This window comes from Bombina bombina, chromosome 1, assembly GCF_027579735.1.
Source record: "Bombina bombina isolate aBomBom1 chromosome 1, aBomBom1.pri, whole genome shotgun sequence".
Lineage (NCBI taxonomy): Eukaryota > Metazoa > Chordata > Amphibia > Anura > Bombinatoridae > Bombina > Bombina bombina.
In genome coordinates this window covers 375,554,212-375,578,760 of record NC_069499.1, presented here as the reverse complement: position 1 = coordinate 375,578,760, position 24,549 = coordinate 375,554,212, and the positions used below count along the sequence as shown (strand labels likewise).

The 24,549-nt window shown below is 40.4% G+C and overlaps 1 protein-coding gene across 1 annotated transcript in view; it reads left to right on the top strand.

Annotated features, from left to right (window-relative positions):
* The window catches only part of LRP1B (LDL receptor related protein 1B), a 2,715,774-nt gene that overhangs the window by 2,670,971 nt on the left and 20,254 nt on the right, over positions 1 to 24,549 (top strand). Inside the window, exon 88 of the mRNA XM_053698264.1 lies at positions 22,151 to 22,227. Coding sequence (XP_053554239.1) covers positions 22,151 to 22,227 — 77 coding nt within the window. The remainder of the gene's footprint in view (positions 1 to 22,150; positions 22,228 to 24,549) is intronic.

Below are 24,549 nucleotides of genomic sequence, written 5' to 3'. Positions count from 1 at the left end.
GTGTACTGTGATTTAAGGTGATAGTAACGCCGTGAGTTCAAGTGGATAAGTGTCTAATTGAGAAAAAAAAAAAAAAAAAGGGGGAGGGGGGTGAAGAAAAAAGTGAAGGATCCAAGAAAAATACAAAAAAGTGTTCTAATAGTAGATGTGAAGAAAAAAGGGTGATCTAGGCCGACCAAGGTTATTTTCTCCCAGAAAATAAATTATAAGATTACTGCGTTTAAACTAGAGCAGAACCCTCTAAAGATTTAATGCACCTTTTAGGCTATTAAAGTGTTCCCCAGTGGGGGCTTTCTAAGCTAAAATATCTCGAGTAGAGTACAGTGTGCACAAGGCAATATTAACTTTACCTATATTAATTTTAACCCTAAAGATGACACTGACCTTCAAAAAAAAAAAAAAAAAAAAAAAAAAAAAGGGGGGAAAAAAGCCGTAAATTAATAATCACCCTTAATTTGAGACATAATAAGCAACCTCAGGATAAGGGCACACACAAAAGAAAGAAAAAAAAAAAAAAAAAAAAAAAAAAAAAGGGAGTAGGAGAGTTATGTACTTATATATTTTCAGTATAGTTTTAACTGTTCATGTTTCAGAGCCATTGACTGAGTCAATATATCAGAACACAACGCCAGCACTCCAATATCAATAATTTAAGCAGAAAAAAGTTTGAGGAAATATAAACAGCTGAGGTTCAAGCACTTCTTAGTGGTCAGATATGAAAATAGACCAGTACAGCTTTAAAACACTGACTGAAACCGTGACTATAGATAGCTCAGTGATCAATTGTTTTAAGTGTTAAGCGATAGGAGTGAAAGAGAGACTACAGTGTTGCTCTCAGCTAGAGTGAAGGATTTTCAATACACTGTGTTTTATGACTTAATGTAGAGGTAAAACAATTTAAAGAGCAAAAATAATTAAACATGTTGTGTTAGAATAGCTTAATAAGCAGTAACTTTAGCATAACATAGTTATATCCAATAACGTAATTGTGTCCGCCCTCGGAGAACTTGTTTGAGTATGATTAGCAAAGTCTTATGTGCAGCGATAATATTCCCAGTATCATAATACTCAAAATACTGATTGTAGTAATATTAGCAAAGTCTTTAATCTAAGTAAAAGGACACAGCAAGAGTTCCTGGTGTTGAGTAAGAAGGCAAACAGATTGTATACAGCAGTGTTTGGCGTGCTGAACAGGAGAGCTTGGAAGAGCTTAGTGAACACAGTCTTTAAGCACCAGCGTGTCAACAAGTATTAATATATGCATGCTTAGGCTTACCCCGTAGAGGATCTGCAAGTAGGAGCAGGGGGCTGTGTATCGTCAGCAAGTTTGTATGAAGGGCTGCAGCCGGTATACTCAGAGCAACAGGCAAATAGAGCAGTTTCGGTTGTAAGCCAATACCGGAGCTTCTCAGTCGAAAACGGATCCTGCCAAGAGAGAGATCTTTGCGGAGTGTGCCGGGTGAGGACACAGGAGCCGTAACTGAACAGCGTAGAGGATGTTAGAGGATCCGGATATCCAGAGACTGCAGGGGCTGGAAAGGTCGTTCCTCTCTCTCTTACTGCCCATCAGCCTTGGCACCGCCGGGAGCTTCTTGCAGAGGTCGCCGTTCGTCTTCAGAGAGGGCGCGAGCCCTCCGGTCACCAACTCCCCGACCCGCCGTCTCAGTCCAGCCCTCAATCCGTGTCTCCAGATGACTCCACCGCTCCCCACAGGGCCAGGGCGCGGAGGACGGGGAAGAGGCAGAGGGCGGTCAAGCCCCAAGAGACAGACAGAGCCTGTAGCGTATCCCTCCGCGGTTTCGCCGTGTCTAGATCAATGCCCGCCCCCTCTCTCGCAGCACCGGTGGGAGAGGGGGAAAAAAGTCAGTCGCGGATAGGACCAAAGAGGTAGACAGGCCCGATGCTCCCCTCCCTCCGCGCAACTCCGGTGGGGAGAAAAGGGGGGGGAGAGGAGGACCCCAAGCAGTCTCCAGCGACCTCTCAGGGCTAGACCCCCGTAGTGGGGAAGGTAAGTCCGATCTGGTTCTAGCAGTCCAAAAACTCCAATCTGAGGACGGGGGGGAGGAAGGTGAGGAGTTGTTACAAGTCCCCTAGAATAAGAAGAGTAAAGGGCTAGCGCCTATCCCGGCTTGAATCCGTAAGCAAGCGCTCAGTGTGTTGGGCAGTTTCATTCACCTCTCTCTGTGCCGCGCTGTGCTGTGTCTTCACTGCCTCTGCAGCACCGCTCTGTCTCACCTCCTCAGCGCTCCCCACGGGAGCTATGATCAAAACAAACGTTCCGGTCTGACTGGTGCAGATAGGATATGTGCAGGGAACTTCACCTTTTTCCCTCAAAGGTAAGAATAGTTGAACAACTGGAATCCTCGCACTCAAAAGGGGTAGGTAGGTTAGGGTGAATATAAATAAAGTACCGTCAGTCCAAAGGCTTAAAAGTAGAAAGCTCCTTTATTTTGAAATACACTAAAAAGGCATACACGCCAGCAAGGTTACAAGGTCAAACGCGTTTCATAGTTCTAACTTCTTCAGTGACCTATACCAACACCTGAAAACTCATCCTTAATAAAGGTATTAACCACTCCCCCATTACAGGTGCAAAACATTAGTTCAGGTGTATCACAGAAAAACGAGGGCAATCACATTTAACATATGTATAGTGTAATTTCTAACAGATAAGCATATTTACATAGTTACAGAGAGTTAAGTAAGATATAATTTCATTTTAAAATATTAACATTTATTTTCTGTAGAATTTAATTTAGATGTTACATTTTAAATTTTAAAGAGACTTAACTTTATTTCTCACAACAAGTTCCTAATTAATAACCAAACCTGACTTATCCACAATTGTAAATATCAATAGGTACTTTGTAATAGTCTCATATAAGCTCCTCTAATGTGAATATATCAGATCATTATGCACGAAAGCTGACTGATTTTGGAAGTATTTATAACTATCACCTAATTGTAGAAAGGAGTAAATAAAATTGTTGTAAACCTATAAACTTCCCAACTTTCTTTATCATTGCTATAATCAAAAATATATAGATATAATTAGTGAACATTCTTATGACTGGTCATGAGTAACAAAAATGCACTAAAAAATGCACTAAAAAAGCCTATCCCGGCTTGTAGTGTTTTCAGGTAGGCGTAGTTATAGAGATAAATCAGCCCAGGTCGGGGAAGTGTATATGATGCTCACCTCCTCTCACGCAGCACCGGTGGGAGAGGAGGGAGAGGCAGGTGTAGAATTTCTAAAAAAACTGTTCCAGGATAATGTTTGTGGTAGCAGAACACTTATGCAAGGTCCTTCCAAGCTGAAGGTGTATCAGTACAGTGGGTTGTCGTTCCACTGCCAAGGCTCCGGTAGCGATGTAAAAAGCTGTCCAGTTAGCTAGCCCAGAATCCAGGCTCGGCGCGAGAGAGCTCCGCCAGCAGCAGTAGGACTGGAGTGCCAAACGCTCAGCACCTGCGTTAAGCTCCTCCTCCGGAAACCCCCTTCTTTTATAAATATTTTATTATATCTTTTCATGTGACAATACTGAAGACATGACACTTTGCTACAATGTAAAGTAGTGAGTATACAGCCTGTATAACAGTGTAAATTCGCTGTCCCCTCAAAATAACTCAACACAGAGCCATTAATGTCTAAATCGTTGACAGCAAAAGTGTGTACACCCCTAAGTAGAAATGTCCAAATTGGGCCCAACGTGTCAATATATTGTGTGGCCACCATTATTTTCCAATATTGCCTTAAGCTTCTTGGCCATGGAGTTCACCAGAACTTCACAGGTTGCCGCTGAAGTCCTCTTCCACTCCTCCATGACAACATCATGGAGCTGGTGGATGTTAGAGACCTTGCACTCCCCACCTTATGTTTGAGGATGCCCCACAGATGCTCAATAGGGTTTAGGTCTGGAGCAATGCTTGGCCAGTCCATCACCTTTACCCTCAGCTTCTTTAGCAAGGCAGTGTTAGTCTTGGAGGTGTGTTTGGGGTTGCTATCATGTTGAAATACTGCCCTGCGGCCCAGTCTCCAAAGGGAGGGGATAATGCTCTGTTGGCAGCATTCATGCAGGCCCAGACCATGACACTCCCACCACCATGCCTGACACACTTGTCTTTGAACTCCTCACCTGGTTCCCGCCACACACGCTTCACACCATATGACCCAAATAAGTTTATCTTGGTCTCATCAGGCCACAGGACATGGTTCCAGTAATCCATATCCTTAATCTGCTTGTCTTCAGCTTCCTTCAGGGATGACAGCCATGCAGACCAATTTGATGCAGTGTGTGGCGTATGGTCTGAGCACTGACAGGCTGACCCCCCCACCCCTTCAACCTCTGCAGCAATGCTGGCAGCACTCATACGTCTATTTCCCAAAGACAACCTCTGTATATGACGCTGAGCATGTGCACTCAACATCTTTGGTCGACCATGGCAAGGCCTGTTCTGAGTGGAACTTGTTCTGTGAAACCGCTGTATGGTATTGCCCACCGTGCTGCAGCTCAGTTTCAGGGTCTTGGCAATCTTCTTATAGCCTAAGCCATCTTTATCTAGAAACAATTCTTTTTTTTAGATACTCAGAGAGTTCTTTGCCATGAGGTGCCATGTTGAGTGTGAGAGCAATAACACCAAATTTAACACACCTGCTCCCCATTCACACCTGAGACCTTGTAACACTAATGAGTCACATGACACCGGGGAGGGAAAATGGCTAATTGGGCCCAATTTGGACATTTCCACTTAAGGGTGTACTCACTTTTGTTGCCAATGGTTAAGACATTAATGGCTGTGTGTTGAGTTATTTTGAGGGGACAGGAAATTTACACTATTTTACAGGCTGTTCACTTACTACTTTACATTGTAGCAGTGTCATTTCTTCAGTGTTGTCACATAAAAAGATAAAATAAAATATTTACAAAAATGTGAAGGGTGTACTCACTTTTGTGAGATACTGTGTATATATATATATATATATATATATATATATATATATATATATATATATATACTGTATGTATATATATATATATATATATATATATATATGTGTGTGTGTGTATGTGTTTACATTTATATTTGTGTTTTACTGTATATATATATATATATATATATATATATATATAAAAATACGTATACATATATATATTTATATATATGCCTATACCTATACCTATACCTGTAAATCTATTCCTATAAATATATAGGTATACATATGTATTTAGCATTACAATTCTCACATATACTGTGTGTATATATATATATATATATATATATATATATATATATATATATATATATAAAACAATAAAAATTACATTATTTTCTAAAAGAAGAACATAGGAATGGAAAATATGTGTAACGCACATCAGGGATCACAATTTAGGTCTAATAATGTGTCTGGTTAGCACTTCAATGCAAGTTATTGAAATATTAAATATTAAGGGCTGGATTACAAGTTGAGCGCAAAATATAGCTTCTGTGAAAATGTGTGCTGGTATTACAAATGAGGTGCTCATAAGAGCACGCTTTCATAGGCTCCAATGGGAGCCTCATTCTCATGCTGTGAGACACAGCATGAAAACTAGTGCAGCAAAGGGGGTAAGTCGCACAGCGATGGACAGCAAATATAAATATATATGAATATATATAGGCAAAAGAGAGTTCAGGACAAAGTTAGTTGTTAGCTGGATTCATTTGTTGGCAAACAAAACAAAGTGTAAAGTGTATGAGGCTGCCTGTTTTGTGCTGAAAAAACTGTAACGAGGAGTAATCGATTGTGGAAGGAGGGGCTAATTCTTACTCTCACCAAGTACCCGCCTGTCGGTACCGCCACTGCTGCACCTCAGGAAGACCGGTCAAGCTTCTACCTCCACACCTTCTACGAACTCTGTTTCTGAGAACCAGGCTCAGACTCCAATACACAGGCTCAGACTTCAGACACAGGGCACGCCAAACACGTCTGTGACGTAAATCAATCCATTCCTCCAATCCAGGAGGTGCTCCAGACTTCGGTAAGGGAAAAAAGGCTGAGAAAACCGCCTTACATTCCACTGCTTAGCTTTGCTGACAGGCTTACTCATAAAGAGAAAAGTTAATTGTAGAAATAAAGGAGCGAGTAGCCAATGTCTAAAAGTAAAAGTTCCAATTTTTAATGGTCAATTCTAAAAAGTTTTAACAGGATTCAATAGAAAGGTCTGACATGTTTCGGCCAATGGCCTTAATCTTAGACAGTGATTCTATGTAGAAAACCGCCAACATTTAAAAGCAGTACTTGAACCCTATTGGTTACTTGAGAAATGGTAATCAATTAGTAACAATTGTGATTACACACATGAATACAGAGGATACAAACAGAAACAAAATGATAAATGAATTAATCATCTTAGGTACAGTATAACTTATTTCTGGCACATAGACAATATAAGTTCAATTAGTTAGAATATCTGTTTGCAAAATTCTCTATACCTTTTGTACACAATTATTATTATAATTGAAATATATAACTTCATAAATTGAAGAAAGAGAAACCAAATTGGGTTAAATGCAAACGGAAAAATATACATATAGAAATATATAATAATAATAATAACCAGAAACCAAACAAAACAAAAAATTGGTGGAAAGAGGAATATATAATGGAACATATACGTAGTTCTGAAGTGCGCACGACTCCCAGGCCAGGCGGCAACGCAACGGGGTTAAGTGAGACCGTGAGAGTCAGGAGGAGAGGTGACTCAGCTCACTGATCCGGTGAAGCGCAGTAAATCGGACAACGATCTCAGGTAGGGACCGGTCACCGGGCAGTCAGTCTCTGCCACAGACTTTAATGTTAGCTCTGAGTCTGAGATAGGGTTGATATAACCTCCCCTCTTAGCATCCGGGCGGGTTTATTTTAATGCAGTGGTGAGGGTGCACTACTTATATTGTTTAAAAAAACTCACTGAGATGATTGTATGTATGAAGTAGTCAGAATAAATTAAAAAGGGCTCACTCAGATATATCATATATCATCTTACAAACTATCACATGGACTAATATGTTTAGGACTAAGGCACAGAGAGAGTCACTCATCAGACTTGTCACTCAGTGTCCTGTGAAATTATCCTTATCCTCTTTTGCTCTAAAGTTGGTTACATAGCTGAGGAACAGCCAGTTTCCACTTAGATATTTTCAAGATTAATAATTTATTATAGTATTAATTTATAATGTATTGCAGATATATTGTTTGTGCACATTATTAAATTTTTGCTTTAGGTTGTTTTTATATATATATATATATATATATATATATATATATATATATATATATATATATATATATACACACACACACATACACATACAAGTCCTGGTGGACATTTTCTAAAATACCCTGCCCAAAAAATATTGTGGCCAAAAAACAGCCTAAAACCTAGGGGGGGGGGAGGGGGTTGGGGGCAGCAGAATTTTGAGTGCCTAGGGCAGCACAAAACCTAAATACGCCACTGGCATATACATACAGTATATATATATATATTTAGAGTGATAACACAGCCCCCATAGACCACAATGTAAAGGCACTTTTCAGTGGCATTTTTTATTTCTATAAAAAAAAATGCAGATATATTTTATTATTAAAAAGGAATAATAGCCTTTATTTTGGGGAAAATTAGGGGAAATGTTTTGAATTAAGCAAAGGTCTGATCTCTGGTTAATTTTCTGAGCACAAATTGCTGCCACGAACTTGTGCCACTAAATGGGCAAATTTATGGCACACATTAAATTAGCACTCCACTTGTAATCTAGCCATAAATGTTTTATTTGTTTTTTTTTTATATAAAAGTTTATATGGGAAAAGGAACATAAACTTAAAACAAATTATGGCAAACGTCTTGTATCAGCCTTGCTATTAAAGGTTGTGATGGATATTTCAAGCATGTTACAATTAAATAAATGACAATATTTAAAAAAAAATGGATTTTATTAATCACAGTTTTATTATTTAAAATGCTTTAAATCAGTGCCACCTCTTAATCACCTCAAAGGTTACTGTGATCACTGCTTTCAATGTCTAGTTGTGGTCTCATGAGGGATTAATGTTTCGATCTAGTGTTTAGTATATATTTAAAAAAAAAAAAAAAAGCATCTGTCACATTTGTCAATATATTTGTTTAACTGGGCATTCCTGGGCAGTAAACACTCTCCCTGGCTTTTTGTAGGCATCTTTCTGCATTTAAATGTGAAATGGGACAAATTATCTGATTGGAGATCCAATGGAATACCCACTCTTCTTTAAATCAAACACAATTTTCTAAACTCAGTTTATAAAGTATGTGGTAATATGGTGAATCATCCAGGGTTACTTGATCCTTTCATTTGGCCATCCCTTCAACACAGATAAGCCCTCACTTAAAGGGACAGTCAACACAAAAAAAATTATTGTTTAAAAAGATAGATAATCCCTTTATTACCCATTCCCTAGTTTTGCACATAAACATGGTTATATTAATATACTTTTTATCTTGTGATTACCTTGTATCTAAGCATCTTTTGACAGATAACATTATGTATTGACTTGCATTTAAGCCAATTAGTGCTGTGTTGTTAGAATCCACGGGTGTGAGCTCACTGTTATCTATATGGCTCACATGAACTAGCACCCCCCTGTTGTTAAAAGCTAATACAAAGTATATGATCGAGGGGCTGTCTTTAGTGAATTAGAAACAGACAGAAAGGTTATAAAGTATATTAATATAACCATGTTTTCTTTCCTAAAACATGGAGAGTCCACAACGTAATTCCAATTACTAGTGGGAATTTCACTCCTGGCCAGCAGGAGGAGGCAAAGAGCACCAAATCAAAGATGTTAAGTGTCACTCCCCTACCCATAATCTTCAGTCATTCTCTGTGCCTCTGTCAATGGAGGAGGTGAAGTTCAGTGTCTGAAGAAATTAATTCCTTTTTTGGGTATTTTTCCCTGCAAGTAAGGATTTGGGTTTAGCTAAGTCCAAGTCAATTTCTTCAGTAGAGTAGTGGTGGCTTTTAAGCAGTTAGGAAGTTGTGAGGTGGTCATTACTTTGTTTCCTAAAATATTGCTGCCCTAGTTATAGAAAGCCAGAGTTGGTTACTCTGTTCTTTATTTTTCTACAGGTCTCTGTAAGGAGTATGTGTTCTTTCATGCATTGTAAGCTGTCTACCTGCTGGACAGCTGGATGTGCAAGTTAGTGCTTTTGTTTTCTAGGTCTTGGAGACTTGCACTTAGTAAGATTTCTCTGCATTTTTATTTCTTTAAGTAAGTGTCAGGGTTTTCTCCCTGTTGTGTTTGCCATGTGCTGCTGGCAGCCATTTTACTCGCCTCTCTTCCTGACTATGGTGCATTGTGGGGGATGATGCTCATTTCCTGCACTTCCTTTTATGGCCGGACTGGTGTGCATCATCCATGTGAGACAGGATGCAGTATCAGAATTGTGATGTCATCACTTATTATTTAAAGGGCCTCTGTTCAGTATGCTTTGCCTTTGCGTTGTCTCAGACCTGTTTGTGAGAGTTCCTGTGTATTACCTGGCTGCCTGATGTCCTTCCTGGTTCCTGATCCCTGGCTTGTTCCTGACTCTGCTGTTTCCTTGTTCCTGATTCTGGCTCATCTGACTATTTGCTTTGGCTCCAGACTCGGCTCGTCTGACTACCAGCTCTGGTTTTGACTCCTGGCTTGTTATTTGACTTGTGGACTTTTTATTATTTTTTGCTATTAATAAAGGTGTGATTATTTTTGCACTTCTCGTCTCAGTCTGATTCCTGGCACCCTGACATTATGCGAAGGCCATGAATCCTGATGGTGCTAATAATCCACCTTTACCTGCCATCATTTCCAGGATGGATGAACAGGATCACCGCTTGGATCAATTTGCACTAGCCTTGCAAACCCTGCTGACTCGCACTGCACATTTGGACCAAAGTGTCCCGCAAGTTATGGCTGCTCCTGTTTCCGCTGCTGCACCTAGTCCTACCAGGAGCATGTCCGGTTCTGCACCTCTACCTCAGCGATATGGAGGCGATCCTATGCAGTGCAGAGGGTTTTTGAACCAGGTGGGCATTTTCTTTGAGATGTTACCTCAGGCATTTCCCTCTGACAGAGCTAAGGTGAGATTTCTCATCTCGTTACTCTCTGACACAGCTCTTGCCTGGGCTAATCCCTTGTGGGAGACTAATAAACCTGTGATTTCAAATTACCCTGAATTTGTGGCCTCCTTTCGAAGGGTATTTGATGTTCCGGCTCGCTCCTCCTCTGCTGCTAAACGACTCATGTCCATTCAGCAAGGTACAAGATCTGTTGCTCTGTATTTAGTTCTGTACGCTTGCCACAGAGGTAGGTTGGAACAATGAAGCCCTTGTTGCCACCTTCTTTCATAGGCTCTCTGATGCGATTAAAGATGAAGTTGCTGAGAGATTTACCAGAGGATCTCGAGGCATTGGTGTCTTTTTTGATCCTAATTGACATCAGATTCAGAGAGAGGCCCTCTTTCAAGGAGCGCTTGCGAAGCCTCCTGTTCCGTTGTCTCCTACATGTTCGTTCCCACCCATGCCTCCCTCTCCTCCCATGCCTCCTGGTCCCGAGTCACCAGGTACTGCTGAGCCGATGCAGCTGGGATTCAAGCGTCTCTCTGCAGCAGAGAGGGCCTTTAGGAGGAGGGAGGGGCTCTGCCTCTATCGTGGGTTACAGGGCCAACTTTTGAAGTCTTGTCCTACACGGCCGGGAAACGCTCACACCTAAGGTCTTGTCGGGGGCAGACCTTGGGTGGTTTATCCTCGTCCCCGGAACTGCTTAAGGAAAAACTTTTGGTCACGGTTGTCCTTTCCTGGGTGGACTCCTCCATAGTCACTCAGGCTCTTGTGGACTCCGGTCCTGCAGGCTATTTCATTGACAGTGCTTTGTATCAAAGCACTCCATTCCTGTTTTGCCTCAGTCTGTTTCACTTGCTATTGAGGCCATTGATGGCAGGCCCCTTTAGCCCGCACTCGTTACTCACGAAACTGCTCTGTTGTCCATGGCTGTAGGGGCCCTCCATTTTGAAACCCTCCAGTTCCAGGTGATAAACTCTCCGCATTTTCTGGTTGTTCTGGGTTATCCCTGGCTCCAAAAGCACAATTTCAATCTCGACTGGGGCAGGTCTGAAATTTCGTTGTGGTCCCGCAATGTATTTCCACTAGTCTTCGGAAACCAGTTAAAGTCTTGTGCACTTCTTAGGTATCTCAATTGCCAGAGGAGTACCGAGAGTTCCTAGACGTGTTTGACAAGGTGCATGCCGGTACATTGCCTCCTCACCGGTCTTACGATTGTGCCATAGACCAGATGGGCGCTATTTTTGTCTTGGTTTAATTATGTGGTCTCCTACCTGCCTGGTAGTATGAATGTTATGGCTGATGCCCTCTCTTGACAATTTTCGCCTCTGTCCAAGGAGGAGTCTGTACCTACTCCTGTTATACCTCCTGACCATATTTTGGCTACCATTCGTACTAATTTGACTTCTCCCTTGGGGGAGGAGATCCTGGCTGCACAAACCAATGCACCTCCAGAGAAACCTAGTGGTAAGTGTTTTGTTCCTGAGAATCTTCGAACTAAACTTTTGCACACTTACCACTATCCTAAAGCCACAGGTCACCCAGGCAAGAACAAAATGATTTGATCTGTCACTCGACAATTCTTTTGGCCAGGTCTTCGTTCTGATTTTGCTTCGTATGTTGCCTCCTGCTTGGTTTGTGCACAGAATAAGACTCCTCGACGTCTTCCTGTGGGTCTTCTTCAACCTATTGCTAATGGTGAGTGTCCTTGGACACATCTTTCCATGGACTTCATTGTTGAGCTCCCTGTTTCTAATGACAATACTGTTATCCTTATAGTGGTTGACCGTTTTTCTAAAATGTCACATTGCATTCCCTTGATGAACCTGCCACCGCTCAGGAGCTTGCTTCAATTTTTGCCCAGGAGGTCTTACGTTTACATGGGTTACCCAAGGAGAAAGTGTTGGACCGGGGTAGCCAGTTTGTCTCCAGATTTTAGCGTTCCTTTTGTGCTCAAATGGGGATCCAGCTTTCCTTCTCCTCGTCATATCACCCTCAATCCAATGGGGCTGTGGAATGATCTAATCAAGCTCTGGAACAGTTCCTCTGTTGCTATGTCTCAGATCACCACAATAATTGGTTGGCACTGTTACCTTGTGCAGCGTTTGCTCGTAATAGTGCTATTAATGCTTCCTCCAAGTTATCCCCGTTCATGGCGAATTATGGGTTTCAACCATCCTTGTTGCCTGATTCATTCATGTCTCAGGGTATTCCGGCTTTGGAGGAGCATCTCTGGCAACTCCGTTCCACGTGGGTGCAGATTCAGGATAGCCTTCACCGTTCTATGCAGCACCAAAATTTCCAGGCTGATCATAGGCGTCTGCCCGCACCTTCCCACCAGGTTGGTGAGAGAGTTTTGCTGTCCTTCCGCAACTTGAACCTTCATGTGCCTTCCAATAAATTGGCTCCCCATTATGTTGGTCCTTTTCGAATACTCTGACGGGTTAATCCTGTGGCCTACACTCTTGACCTTCCTCCTGCTATGCGCATCTCCAATGTTTTTCATGTCTCCCTCTTGAAACCATTGGTTTGTAATCGGTTTACCACTGTGTTGCCTCGTCCCCATCCTATCTTTGTTGACAACCATGAGGAGTATGAGGTCAGCAGCATTATTGACTCTCATATGTCCAGGGGCCGTGTACAGTATTTGGTTCACTGGAGGGGCTACGGTCCAGAGGAGCGTTCTTGGGTTCCCTCCTCTGATGTTCATGCTCCCGCCCTCCTCTGTGCCTTCCATGCCTGTTTCCCCAATAAGCCTTTTGTCCTCCCACGGGGGAGTGGTCGTTGAGGGGAGGGTACTGTCAGGGTTTTCTCCCTGTTGTGTTTGCCATATGCTGCTGGCAACCATTTTACTCACCTCTCTTCCTGACTATGGAGCATTGTGGGGGATGATGCTCATTTCCTGCACTTCCTTTAATGGCCAGACTGGTATGCATCATCCATGTGAGACAGGATGCAGTCTCAGAATTGTGATGTCATCACTTATTATTTAAAGGGCCTCTGTTCAGTATGCTTTGCCTTTGCGTTGTCTCAGACCTGTTTGTGAGAGTTCCTGTGTATTACCTGGCTGCCTGACATCCTTCCTGGTTCCTGATCCCTGGCTTGTTCCTGACTCTGCTGTTTCCTTGTTCCTGATTCCGGCTCCTCTGACTATTCGCTTTGGCTCCTGACTCGGCTCGTTTGACTACCAGCTCTGGTTTTGACTCCTGGCTTGTTATTTGACTTGTGGACTTTTTATTATTTTTTGCTATGAATAAAGGTGTGATTATTTTTGCACTTCTCATCTCAGTCTGATTCCTGGCACCCTGACATTAAGGGATTTTATTGCAGCAGTGTGCAGGCACGTAAAATGTATGTGAGAGACTTTGGGGTTAATCTTCCTTTATGGATAGGAAGGAGTTAACTTCAAAATCTCAGTATTTATTTATTTCAACTCTGTGTGAAACTAAAGGCCAAAGGGAGGTGGATTTACATTAAGAACGGCACAGTTAAAGGGATAGGAAAGTCAAAATAAAACGTGCATGATTCAGATAGAGCATGTGATTTTAAGACACTTTTAAATTCACTTCTATTTTTAAATTTGCTTCGTTCTCTTGGTATCCCTTGCTGAAAAAGAATATGCACATATCCTACACTAGTGGAAGCTAGTTGCTGATTGGTGCCTGCACACATTTGTCTCTTGTGATTGGCTAACTAGATGTGTTCAGCTAGCTGCCAGTAGTGCAATGTTGTTCCTTCAGCAAAGGAAAACAAGATAATGAAGTAAATTTGATAATATACGTATATTGGAAAGTTGTTTAAAATGATATGTTCTATCCAAATCATGAAAGAAAATTTTGGGGATTCCTGTCCCTTTAAGTCTGAATGTAGGGGAAGCACAAGTCAGTTCCCTGTTAGGTCTAAGCGGGCTTTGAAATGTGTGCTTTTACTTTGTGGTGCAGTTTTAATTCAGCCGGTCACATGACTCTCTGTCTCTTCCACTCTCAGAGATCGGAGCGGCATAGGCTGTGTTATTTAGGAGACCGGCAAAGTTATTCTGAAAATATTTTGTACTCCGGAGGGGCAGGTAAGGCATCTCAGTTTGCTGAGGTGTAGAGGGCCTTTATTTGGGTATGTTTTTTTAGCGCAATATCGCTCTGTGTAAGATTTAAATTTAAAGTGACACTACTAATTTTTAAAATTAAAAAATTCTCTATTTTTTATTCTTTTTGGTAATTTCTGCGCAGAATACCTTAAGCCTTGAACATGGAGCAGGAGTCTGTTTCTATGGACAAATGTTTATTGTGTCTTGAGGACCAAATTGTTCTACCCATGAAATTTTGTTTCTCGTGTTTAGAAATAACCTTGAAATGTAAAGATAAACTTTTTGTTTCTGAGCCTAATGTCTCCCAGGATGATGCTGTTCAGGCAATGCCACAGCCTCCATGGCATCACATACAGTGCCCTGCAGTCCCTCTCAGCCTCCTGAAGGAGTTTATTTGCCTGCAGATTTTGCTGCACATGTATCTTCTGCAGTATCTGCGTCATTATCTGCTTTTCCTATGTTGGCTAAATGTGGCTATTTCTACTATAGCTAAGAGAACTATAGCTGCTCCTTTAAGTATCCCATGGACAAGAAGCTGGTGGCCTATTGAAAAAAGATGTATGTTCATCAGGGTCTTTAAAGGCAACCTGCAGTTTGTATTGCCACAGTAGCAAGTGCTGCATCTTATTGGTGTGATGCCTTGTCTGTATCAATTTTAGAAGAAACGCAGTTGGAGGAAATCCAAGATAAGATTAAGGCTCTTGAAATAGACAATTCTTTTATTTCTGATGCTAACATGCAAGTTGTTAGACTGGGAGCCAAGATGTCTGGCTTCACTGTAGGAGCCCACAGGGCTTTGTGGCTAAAATCTTGGTCAGCTGATGTTACCTCCAAGTCCAAGCTTCTGGCGCTTCCTTACAAGGGTAAAACCTTGTTTGGAGCTGGCTTGGCAGAAATAATTTTTGATATTACGGGTGGAAAAGGGTCTTTTCTACCGCAAGACAAAAAGAACAGACTCAAAGGACGTCAAAGTAATTTTCATTCCATTTGTAACTTCAAGGGTCAAAAGTCTTCCTCTTCTAAGCAGGTGCAGTCCAAGTCTTCTTGGAAACCTAATCAGTCTTGGAACAAGGGGAAGCAATCAAAGAAACCCTCAGCTATGTCTTAGTCAGCATGAAGGGTTTGCCCCTGGTCTGGTATCAGATCAAGTGAGGGGCAGACTTTCCTTGTTTTGTCAAGCATGGATTTGAGATGTCCAAGATCCTTGGGCTGTGGACATACTATCTTAGGGTTACAAAATAGAATTCAAATATTTCCCTCCCAGGGGCAGATTCCACCTCTCAAGACTATCTGCAGATCAGGTAAAAAGAGAGGCATTCTTGAACTGCGTTCAGGACCTTTCCTCCCTGGGAGTATTTGTTCCAGTTCCAGTAAGGGAACAGGGTCTAGGCTTCTATTCAAATCTGTTTGTGGTTCCCAAAAAAGAGGGAACTTTTTGACCGATTTTAGACCTAAAGTGTCTCAACAAGTTTCTCAGGGTACCGTCTTTCAAAATTGAAACCATTCGTTCCATTCTTCCTTTGGTCAAGAGAGTTCTTGATGACCATAGACTTGAAGGACACGTATCTTTATGTTCCCATCCCCAGAGATCATCACCAGTTCCTGAGATTTGCTTTTCTAGACAAACACTTTCAGTTTGTGTCTCTTCCGTTTGGCCTTGCCGTAGCTCCCAGATTTTTTTCAAAGGTTCTGGGGACTCTCTTGGCAGTGATCAGGTCTCAGGGAATTGCAGTGTCGCCCTTCCTGGATGACATATTGGTTCAGGTGCCATCTTTTCAACAAGCAAACTCTCAAACAGAGATCTTGACTTTTCTACATTTCCACGGATGGAAAGTGAATCCGAAGAAGAGTTCCCTTCTTCCAGCTACAAGGGTGATTTTCTTAGAGACCATCATAGACTCCCTATCTATGAATTTTTTTCTGACGGAGGTCAGAAAATCCAAAATTCTTTCTTCTTGCCTCTCTCTACAGTCTACTCTTCAGCCATCAGTGGCTCAATGTATGAAGGTAATTGGTCTGATGGTCGCTTCCATGGACATCATTCTCTTTTCTCGATTCCATTTGAGATCTCTGCAATTATGCCTGCTCAGACAATGGAACGAAGACCATTCAGATCTGTCCCAGAGGATAGATCTAGACCAGTCGACATGAGACTCTCTTCCGTGGTGGCTTTCTCAGGAGCATTTGTCCCAGGGCACATGCTTCCATAGACCTTCCTGGGTGAGCATGAACATGGACGCCAGCCTGCTAGGTTGGGGAGCAGTCTGGGACTCGTTAAAGGCACAGGGTCTATGGACTTGGGAGGAGTCTGCTCTCCCCATAAACATCTTGGAGTTGAGAGCAATTTACAATGCTCTGATGGCTTGGCCCCAGCGTCCTTAGCTTGGTTTATCAAGTTCCAATCAGACAATATCACCTCAGTGGCTTACATCAACCACCAGGGAGGAACTCAGAGTTCCATAGCCATGAAGGAGGTGTCTTGGATTATTCAGTGGGCAGAAGCTCGCAATTATTGTCTATCTGCCATCCACATTCCAGGAGTGGACAACTGGGAGGCGGATTTCCTGAACAGACAGACGTTTCATCCAGGGGAGTGGGCTTTAAATCTGGAGGTGTTCTCCAGGTTAACCCTCAAGTGGGGGGTGCCGGAGTTGGATCTGATGGCGTCTCGGTAGAACGCCAAGCTTCCAAGGTACGGTTCAAGGTCAAGAGATCCGCAGGCAGCTCTCATAGATGCTCTGGCGATTCCTTGGAATTTCGATCTCGCATGCCTGTTTCCTCCGTTTGTGCTCCTTCTACGAGTCATTGCTCATATCAAACAGGAGAGAGCGTTGGTTATTCTAATAGCTCCTGCATGGCTCGCAGGATCTGGTATGCAGACCTGGTGAAGATGTCATCTCTTCCACCTTGGAGGTTACCTCTGAAGAATGACCTTCTAACTCAGGGTCCATTCCTTCATCCAAATCTTATTTCTCTGAAGCTGACTGCTTGGAGATTGAACGCTTAGTTCTGACTAAGCGTGGTTTTCTGATTCGGTCATTGAGACCATGATTCAGGCTCGCAAGCCTGTCAATCGAAAAATTTACCAGAAGGTATGGCGTAAATACCTTTATTGGTGTGAATCAAAAGGCTACTCTTGGAGTAGGGTCAGGATTCCTAGAATTTTGTCTTTTCTCCAGGAAGGTCTGGAGAAAGGGTTGTCAGCCAGTTCTCTGAAAGGTCAGATTTCTGCATTATCTATTCTTTTACATAAGCATCTGGTGGATGTTCAATCTTTTTGTCAGGCCCTGGTCCAAATAATTTTAAACATGTTTCTCCTTCTTGGAGCCTTAATCTTGTTCTTAAAGTTTTGCATCAGGCTCCATTTGAGCCTATGCATTCCATAGATATTAAGCTATTATCTTAGAAGGTTTTGTTTCTTCTTATTGCTTTTTTTTCTGCTCAGAGAGTTTCAGAACTCTCGGCTTTGCAGTATGTATGTATGTATTGGGTACTTGTAAAGCGTGGCTAATCACCCATAAGGGTCTCAAGGCACTGCTCATTTTATCAACCTCGGAAGGATGAAAGGCTGAGTGGACCTCGCCGGGGATCGAACCTGCAACCATTGGGTTGCTAAAGAGCTCAGCCACAGTGCCTTAGCATGCTAAGCTATCTGTCCGACATAGTGTGATTTTCCATAACTTATCTTTCATTCTGATAAGGTGGTTCTTCATACTAAATTGGGGTTTCTTCCTAAAGTGGTTTCTGATAGAAATATTAATCAGGAAATTGTCGTTCCTGCTCACTGTTCTAATCCTTCTTCTCATAAGGATTCTAGCTACAGGCGACTAAGGTTTTTCGCCAGTCTTCTGCCTTGTTTGTTTCTCAGGAAAGTGTAAGGATCAGAAGGCTTCTGCTACTTCTCTTTCCCTCTGGTTGAGAAGTATAATTTGTTTTGCTCATGAGACTGTTGACCTGCAGCCTCCTGAGAGAATTACAGCTCATTCAACTAGTGCTGTCTCCTCTTCTTGGGCTTTCAAAAATAAAGTTTCTGTGGAACAGATTTGCAAGGTGGCAACTTGGTCCTCTCTGCATACTTTTTCCAAATTTTAAACTTTTGCCTCGGCCAAGGTCTCTTTTGGGAGGAAGGTTCTTCAAGTGGTGGTGCCTTCTCTTTAGGTCTGCCTGTCTTGTTCTCCTTCCTTGTTCATTCCGTGTCCTCTAGCTTGGGTATTGGTTCCCACTAGTAATTGGAATGACATTGTGGACTCTACATGTCTTAGGAAAGAAAACAAAATGTATGCTTACCTGATAAACTTCTTTCTTTCTGGACATGGAGAGTCCACAACCCCAACCTTAATTAGACAGTTATTTTTTACTAAACCTCAGGCACCTCTACACCTTTGTGTGATTCCTTTTTCCAATTCCCTTTGGTCGAATTGCTGGATATTTTGGGTAGGGGAGTGACACTTAACAGCTTTGCTGTGGCGCTCTTTGCCTCCTCCTGCTGGCCAATAGTAATTGGAATGATGTTGTGTGCTCTCCATGTCTGGAAATAAAGACATTTATCAGGTAAGCATAAATTTATTTTTTTGTGCAAAGCTGGGGAATGGGTAGTAAAGGCATGATCTATCTATTTAAACAATAACAATTTTTGTGTTGACTGTCCCTATAATGTGTCTGCCACTGCCAGTGATTTCCCTGGGCAGTATCTGATATATGTATCATATATCTGAAGCTGTATCATCATTGCTCTGTCTCAGTCATTCCTCTTTTTGCAAAATCTTTCAGATGTTTTTCTTGCGTCAGTGCTGCTCCCAGATCTTTTTGATGCATTGTATTGCGTTTGCAATGATTCATCCAGCTTAAAATACTTCAACCCACTCCCACATTCTAAGTGTTTTGGGTTAGTTGGTTGGGTTCACCTGCATCTGAGAGGTTCTCACAAAACTATGATAGATAGTTGAACATCCCCAAAAATCTCTGGACTCTATAAAAATCCATGGGTCTTGGCAATTACTTTTATTTTTCTTTGGTCTGTCCAAATTACCTTGGCTGACAATAATAGTCTGATATGCCTTTCTCTACAGTAATCTAACAATTTCCTCAACGTTTAAACATAATCCTGAATAATTTATCTTCTGTATCTGCCTCCTGCAATCAGAAAATCATCTGCAAATATCCTAATGAATGGCAGCCCTTCCATTATATGATCTATGCTGGGATGCTTCTGGTAGCAGTAATGATACCCATAGATGTTAAAAACCATCTTTATCAGCCAAAATTAGCCAAATAGTTGGATTCTTCCTCTAAATTAATGTGCCAATACCCACTCTTTACATCACACTATAGGGTAAAAAAAAAGATGTTCACTTTTGCTAGATCTGGCAATATGTCTTTGGTTATTGGCAAGAATAATGGCTCAGTTTTAAAACTGTGTTCAAAAGCTTAGGGTCAATTTCCTGATTTTATTTTTTTTCACCACCATCATAATACTAATCAGTTCTGTGCTTCACTCTAAAGGGGTCATAAATAATATCCCATTCTTCTAAACTGTCTAAGGGGTTTGAGTAACAACACTTTAGAAGTATAATGGACTTTACAAGAGTATACAATTGAAATTTCAATTTCCTGCAAGAAACCTCACCCCTTGAAATATATCTGCAAATTATTTATTGATGGCTGGCCAGCCCCACACAGTTTTGTCTATTTGGTCACTATCTTATTTCATATTTAGGATATTATGGTGCTGTCCCAAGATCAGATTCATGGCTTGTATTACTCTGCTTCCTACACACCTTTGTGTCAATAAGCACAAACTCATTCTGATATAACATCTGTTTTTTTGTTGTTTTTATTATTATTTTCAGTTTAGGCCTACTGGTTTCAGTGTGCTCTTATTGTACATCCTTATTACCTTATCACATTGCCATACTTTTTGGTTTGTATTTTACTAACTTTGTTGCTATGACATTACAGTATGATTCATAGTACAACTGGAACTTAGTTGCCTCCTGGTCAGTTAACATAGTAATATATAAAATATATAAGTCAAACAAAATCAGTGTATATTCACAAAAATAATATAATTAAAACAATGTGAAAATAAACTGTGCACACAAAGTCCTTGTGTGAATAAAGATAAAGACATTTTAAAATGCCTCTTAAATAAGTAGGAAACTTGCAAAAATTCTTAAAGGGACAGTCAACACCAGTTATAATAATACATGTTTCATCTCTGTAATTACCTTGGGGTTGATTGATGAAGCAGCGGATGCTGCTTCCGACCCACTCTGCTTCAGTTCCGCCTTCCATCCTAAGACCGCTGCTCCTTAACTTGTCCGCCACCTCACATCTGCTCACACTTAGATAAATTGACCCCCTTGTATCTATGCCTCTGAAAACTGCTCCTTATTTCAGTTCTGTTGACAGACTTGCATTTTAGTTAATCAGTTCTAACTCATAGGTAACTTTACGTGCATGATCTCAATGTTATCTATATGACACACATGAACTAATGCCCTCTAGTGGTCAAAAGGCATTCAGATTAGAGTAGGCCTTAAAGGTCTAAGAAATTAGCGTATGAACCTACCTAGGTTTAGCTTTCAACTAAGAATATCAAGTGAACAAAGTAAAAGTGGTGCTAAAAGTAAATTGTAAAGTTGTTTAAAATTACATGCCCTGTTTGAATCATGAACGTTTATTTTGGTTTTGACGGTCCCTTTAAATAAGTGTATCCAATAGTTGCAACCTGCTTGCAGTTAACCTTCTGAGGATTGAACCCTGGTCTTCAAATTCCAAAGCTACAGTCTTACTGCTGTGCTACAACAGGTTTCAATGTAAAGGAAATTTGTATCAAAAACTCTTGTTAAAATGCATTCACGTGGCCTTGAGCTACACTAGCTCAAATAATTTGACTTTCTTTATAAATCACTCTGGAAAACAAGAACTGGTGATCAAATATAAATGTATTCCACCATTTAAAAGAATAAAAGTCATTCAGGGCACAAATAATCACACCAAAAGCAACACAATACCACAATAGCTCAATACCTCACAGTAACCGAATGTAAAGCGATGAGTAACATTTGCATATTTACAATTTTGTAGAAAATTATGAAATATTGTGCCATTTTTTACATTGCAAATGTTTACTTTTTTGTTTATGAACAAGAAAAAGAAGTTGGTAAAAGCCAGAGAGAGTATAAAACAGAGAAAATAATGTACAGTGAGGGTTAAGAACAAAGTATGTGATATTGGAAACTTTAAAAAAAAGGAAAAATAAACAAATTAAAAAAAATAAAAGGAAGTGAGTTAAAAACACATTTTTTTCACCTGCACTGAAAATATGGACTGGCATGCTTTTTTTATATTATTATTAGTATAGAAAATGTTTGCTAAATAGAATTCTGCAGCTTCAAGATAGGGGCTTATTTTGCAAACAGTGGTAGCCTATTTGTGGATCAAAAAGAATTAAATGTAAAACATGTTTGTTTTTTAACTTGGATAAATCAGCTATAATTTTATTCACTTTTGTCATTGTTTTAGACCAGTTTTAAATTCTTCTTTACTGCTTGCTTGTACTTAGAAATACTTTAATTCCATTAATTTAATCTCTTTCACAGCAAAGCAAGTATTCAATATATTGCTAAGTAATGCTATCTTTCTACTTTTAAACATTTGTGCTTGCGTGTAAGTAATTCAAATTAGTGCATTTTAGATTTAAGAAAACACAAAATAAAAGGAAGGTGGCTTTGAATAATAACTCAGTCAATTATAACTTGTTCAAAAAACTGTTGACTGAAATGCAAATGAAAGAATGATAGAGTAAGGACTATTTTAACAAAGTCTTACATGTTTGTTTGCTTGTTTTGCAAATTTGTATCTTTTAAAATTCTTTTTATATATGTCATCCTTTTTAGCAGGTTAGTTTGTTAGCATCTGGCATCCATTAATTTTAACGTTTAATTGGATCTTTTTTAGATGCTCAGCCAACTGGTCAGGAAAGCAGTGTGAGAGGCCAGCTCCCAAGAGTAGTAAGTCTGACAATGCAAGTACAAGTAAGTATCTTATATTACCATATGGGTTCTCTTCAAATGCACTATTGAACTTTAGTTTTGAACATACCAATAATTGGTTTGATCATTATTGTCACAAAAGTGCAGGTGCTGTGGCCCATATTAAAGGGACATTCTAAACTAGAAATAAAATGTTTATTTTTCAATAGAGCAATTTATTATGAAACAAATGGTCTTTGGTAACTATCGGCCAGATTACGAGTTTTGCGTTATGAGTGACTCTGTAATAACTTGCAAGTTATTTCCACCGCTCACCTTTAATAGCACTGCTATTACAGGTTTGCAAAAAAAAAAGGCCAATATGGCAGCGTTGAGCTCCATATCGCACACAAATACCAGTGCTGCTTTGAGATGCTGTTACATGCATGATTTCCCCATAGACATCAATGGGGAGAGCCGGCTAAAAAAAGCCTAACACCTGCAATTACGGAGTGTAAAGCTCCGTAACGCAGCCCCATTAAAGTCTATGGGGAACAAAAATGTACGTTTAAACCTAACACCCTAACATAAACCCTGAGTCTAAACACCCCTTATCTGCTGCCCCGACATCGCCTACACCTACATAAATGTATTAACCTCTAATCTGCCTCCCCCAACATCGCCGCTACCTACATACATTTATTAACCCCTAATCTGCTGCCCCAATGTTGCCGCCACCTACCTATACTTATTAACCCCTAATCTGCCGCCCCCAACGTCGCTGCCGCCACTATACTAAAGTTATTAACCCCTAAAACTCTGGCCTCCCACATCACTAACACTAAATAAATATATTAACCCCTAAACCTAACCCTAAGTCTAACCCTAACGTAAACCTAACACCCCTAACTTTAATATAATTAAAATAATTCTAAATAAAACTTACTATTAATAGCTAAATAATTCCTATTTAAAACTAAATACAAACTTACCTGTAAAATAAACCCTAAACTAATAGTTATATTGTAGATATCTTAGGTTTTATTTTTAATTCACAGCTAAGTTTGTATTTATTTTAACTAGGTAGACTAGTTAGTAAATAGTTATTAACTATTTACTAACTACCTAGTTTGAAAATAAATTCAAATTCATCTGTAAAATAAAACCTAAATTGAGTTACACTAACACCTAACATTATACTAAAATTAAATAAATAAAATAAAAAAAATACATTTATCTAAATTACAAAAAATAATAAACACTAAACTACACAAAATAAAAAAAGAAATTATCAAAAATTACGAATTACTCCTAATCTTATAGCCCTATCAAAATAAGAAAGCTCCCCCCAAAATAATAAAACCGCTAGCCTAAATTAAACTGCCAATAGCCCTTAAAAGGGCCTTTTGCGGGGCATTGTCCCAAATAAATCAGCTCTTTTACCTGTTAAAAAAAATGCAAACAACCCCCCAATAGTAAAACCCACCACCCACACAACCAACCCCCCCAAAATAAAATCCTACCTAAAAAACCTAAGCTCCCCATTGCCCTGAAAAGGGCATTTGTATGGGCATTGCCCTTAAAATGGCATTTAGCTCTTTTGCATTGCCCAAACCCTAAGATAAAAATAAAACCCACCAATAAACCCTTAAAAAGCCTAACACTAACCCCCAAAGATCCACTTACAGTTTTTGAAGATCAGACATCCATCCTCATCCAGCCGGGAGAAGTCTTCATCCAAGTGGCAAGAAGTCCTCAACGAAGTCAGGAGAAGTCTTCATCCAAGTGACAAGAAGTCATCCTCCAGTCTGGCAGAAGTCTTCATCCAGACGTCATCGTCTATCTTCATCCTTCCAACGCGGAGCGGCTCCATCTTCAAGACATCTGGCATGGAGCATCCTCTTCATATGGTCCCAGCCGTACACTGAAGGTTCCCTTTAAGGGACATCATTCAAGATGGCGTGACGGCCAAAAAAGTGTGCGGTACATCTGTACCTACAAGACTCGTAATAGCAGCAGTAGTGAAAAAGCAGCGTTATGAAGCTTTTTCACTCATAACGCAAAACTCGTAATTTAGCCATGAGTTCTTAACTTTTTTGGGCCAGGTTTTGAGTGGAGCACTATTTAGAGCTCACGTGTTAACTTCGCTAGATGGAGGTTTATTGTATGCTTTGGGTTGCGCTCGTATTACAAGTTGAAAGTAAAATGTTTACACTCAAGCGTAAACCCGACACATGGAGAAAAAAATCGCAACCGCATTAACTTCTCCCTTAGACTTCAAAACTTTAAATGAACACCCATACTAGTGTGCTAACCTGACCACATATATTCAAGAGCTCTAAATCTGACATGAAATTTTAATACTTCACATTTTAATGTTCTTCA